This window comes from Frankliniella occidentalis, unplaced genomic scaffold, assembly GCF_000697945.3.
Source record: "Frankliniella occidentalis isolate FOCC.00 unplaced genomic scaffold, Focc_3.1 Scaffold74, whole genome shotgun sequence".
NCBI classification, from domain to species: Eukaryota; Metazoa; Arthropoda; class Insecta; order Thysanoptera; family Thripidae; genus Frankliniella; species Frankliniella occidentalis.
In genome coordinates, this window is record NW_026267204.1 from 938,378 (window position 1) to 940,452 (window position 2,075).

A 2,075-nucleotide genomic window follows, 5' to 3' on the forward strand; every position below is an offset into this window, starting at 1 on the left:
TGTGCGGCAGACACACCCCAGGTGCTGCCCCAGAGTGCGCCGCGCCGCGCTCTTCCTACCAGCACGCCTCGCTGCGCCACGCCGAGTTGGCAAACTGCTCCCAACATTAACTAGCCCATCATGACGGCGAGCGCGTCGACGGGGTGGCGCGGCTCACCAGCTCGGCGAGCGCAGTGCACTAGGCGTAGTTATGTAGTTGTTGTGCGCTTGGACTTGGAAAAGTTAAACGGTACCAAGACGAAATTAATATTTTTATTTCTGACAAAATGACTTATACAGTTGGACGAGAGTCTTCTCAAACAACAATAATTCTTTTGTGTGGACTCACTCAATAAAGAATTTATGCATACTTCGCTTCGTCTTTTTACTTTTTTGCTTTCTTCTGCGTTGCTTTGGTAAGAGAAACGCTGTGCAGCAATTAAAAGTTTTTTGGGGAAAATGCGTGCCAGGTTGGAGAGCGCTTTCGCGTTTTATGCCGGAGTTGAAGCTCACGCCTCTCTAAGCAGACGAGCAGGCTGGCTGGCCGCGTCCCCACATCAGGTGTCTGACAACGCGGAGGACAACTTGGCCGGCAGTCCCCCCCCCCCTCCTCACTCATTAGAGGTGTTTGAAGCCGTTTGAAGTTGGACTGAGGCTGCGGCCGCGTTCGCAGCGTTCAGGGGCGGTGGGGTGGGAGGGTTAGCACACCCACAGGAGTCACGGCCATCGGGGGCACTCGAGATGTAGACACCCAAAAACAAAACAAAACTACAAAAATTATGGAGTATTTTGTTGAAAACGTGTAGTAGACACAAAATTGACAAAGAATGTTCGTATGTTTTTTTACCCTGGTCTAGAAAGACATCCTAGTAATCTTGTCAGAAAAACGAAAATTCTTCCTTTAAAAGCGGTTCAAACTCGAGATTCCCGCTTCGGTTTCGCGCCGATACATCATTGTGTTTGAGAGTGTGTAGCACACACCACAGCACAGCACGCGCTGCCCGCGGCGACCCCGCGCGGAGGCAAGGCCCGGCATCCGATACACGCTGGCGGTATGGCCGCGTCTCGCCTCCGTCTCCCCGACAGGCAGCTCCCGGCCACGCCGACCTCGCCCCTCTCTCTCTCTCTCCCCTCTCTCTTTCTTCCTCTCCCCCGCTCTTGCCACAAAGCCAGTAGTATATCGAATCCCCATATCGGGCATCCTTGTAGCCATGCCATCATCCCCCTGGGGGCAGCACGGGCCCCGCCCGCGGCCCCGCACGGCTCGCACGGCCCAACGCGTCGAGCGCGCTGTCCGCCGCTGGCAACCGGCAGCAGCCAACCCAGCGATACGTGGGGTACAAAAAGGGGGGGGGGGGGGGGGTTCTCTCCTCCGATACAGCGCGCTGTATGTATCGGAGGCCACACGAGGAGAGCGAAGAGAAGACAGGCCGAGCAGCTCGAGCCGATAACCGGTAGTCGCGGAAAGGCAGCCGCCACGCCAGAAATGCTTGACGGGCATCAGACATTTTCGATCATGACGAAGCGCACTCAATAGCTAAGGGGGTGGCCTTCATATTGCGGAATGTATTTTATTTAGTTTATTTTACTATATCGCATGCCGCGGCGCGGGCGGGCTGGTCTCTCACCATGGCCCCTCGTAGGTAGGCAACGCATGCAGGGGTGTGGACGCGTTGCCTACCCGCAAGGGGCCATGCCCGAGAGGAAATCACCTGCGAACGAGGGGAAATAACTCTATTTTGGTGTGTACACATGATTCCCGAAATACTTGATTCCCAGTGATTGCCTGTGATTCCCGTCCACTTTTATTCATTCCTTAGGTTTTCTAGTGGTAGAAAACGCTTATTTCGACTAATTTGTATCAGTTTCATTAGTTTCTCACCACTTAGTTTAAACGATTTCTGTTCATTTCGATTAATTTTTATCCTGATGATTCCCAGGCAGATATGTACACATGATTCCCGGAGTTATTGCCCCCTCGCCTGCGAAATAGTTTGAGCCAGCCACATCTCGTGCACCTTGCAATGATTGAGAAGCAAACCCACCGAGTTTTGCGATTTTCGCGAACCGTTGTTCCCCTTCTTTGGTAATTATAA

At 53.2% G+C, this 2,075-nt stretch overlaps 1 protein-coding gene across 1 annotated transcript in view; it reads right to left on the minus strand.

Annotated features, from left to right (window-relative positions):
* The window catches only part of LOC113215819 (ski oncogene-like), an 82,125-nt gene that overhangs the window by 7,449 nt on the left and 72,601 nt on the right, over positions 1–2,075 (minus strand). The window contains exon 6 of the mRNA XM_052268669.1: positions 692–747. Within this exon, the coding sequence (XP_052124629.1) occupies positions 692–747 (56 nt within the window). The remainder of the gene's footprint in view (positions 1–691; positions 748–2,075) is intronic.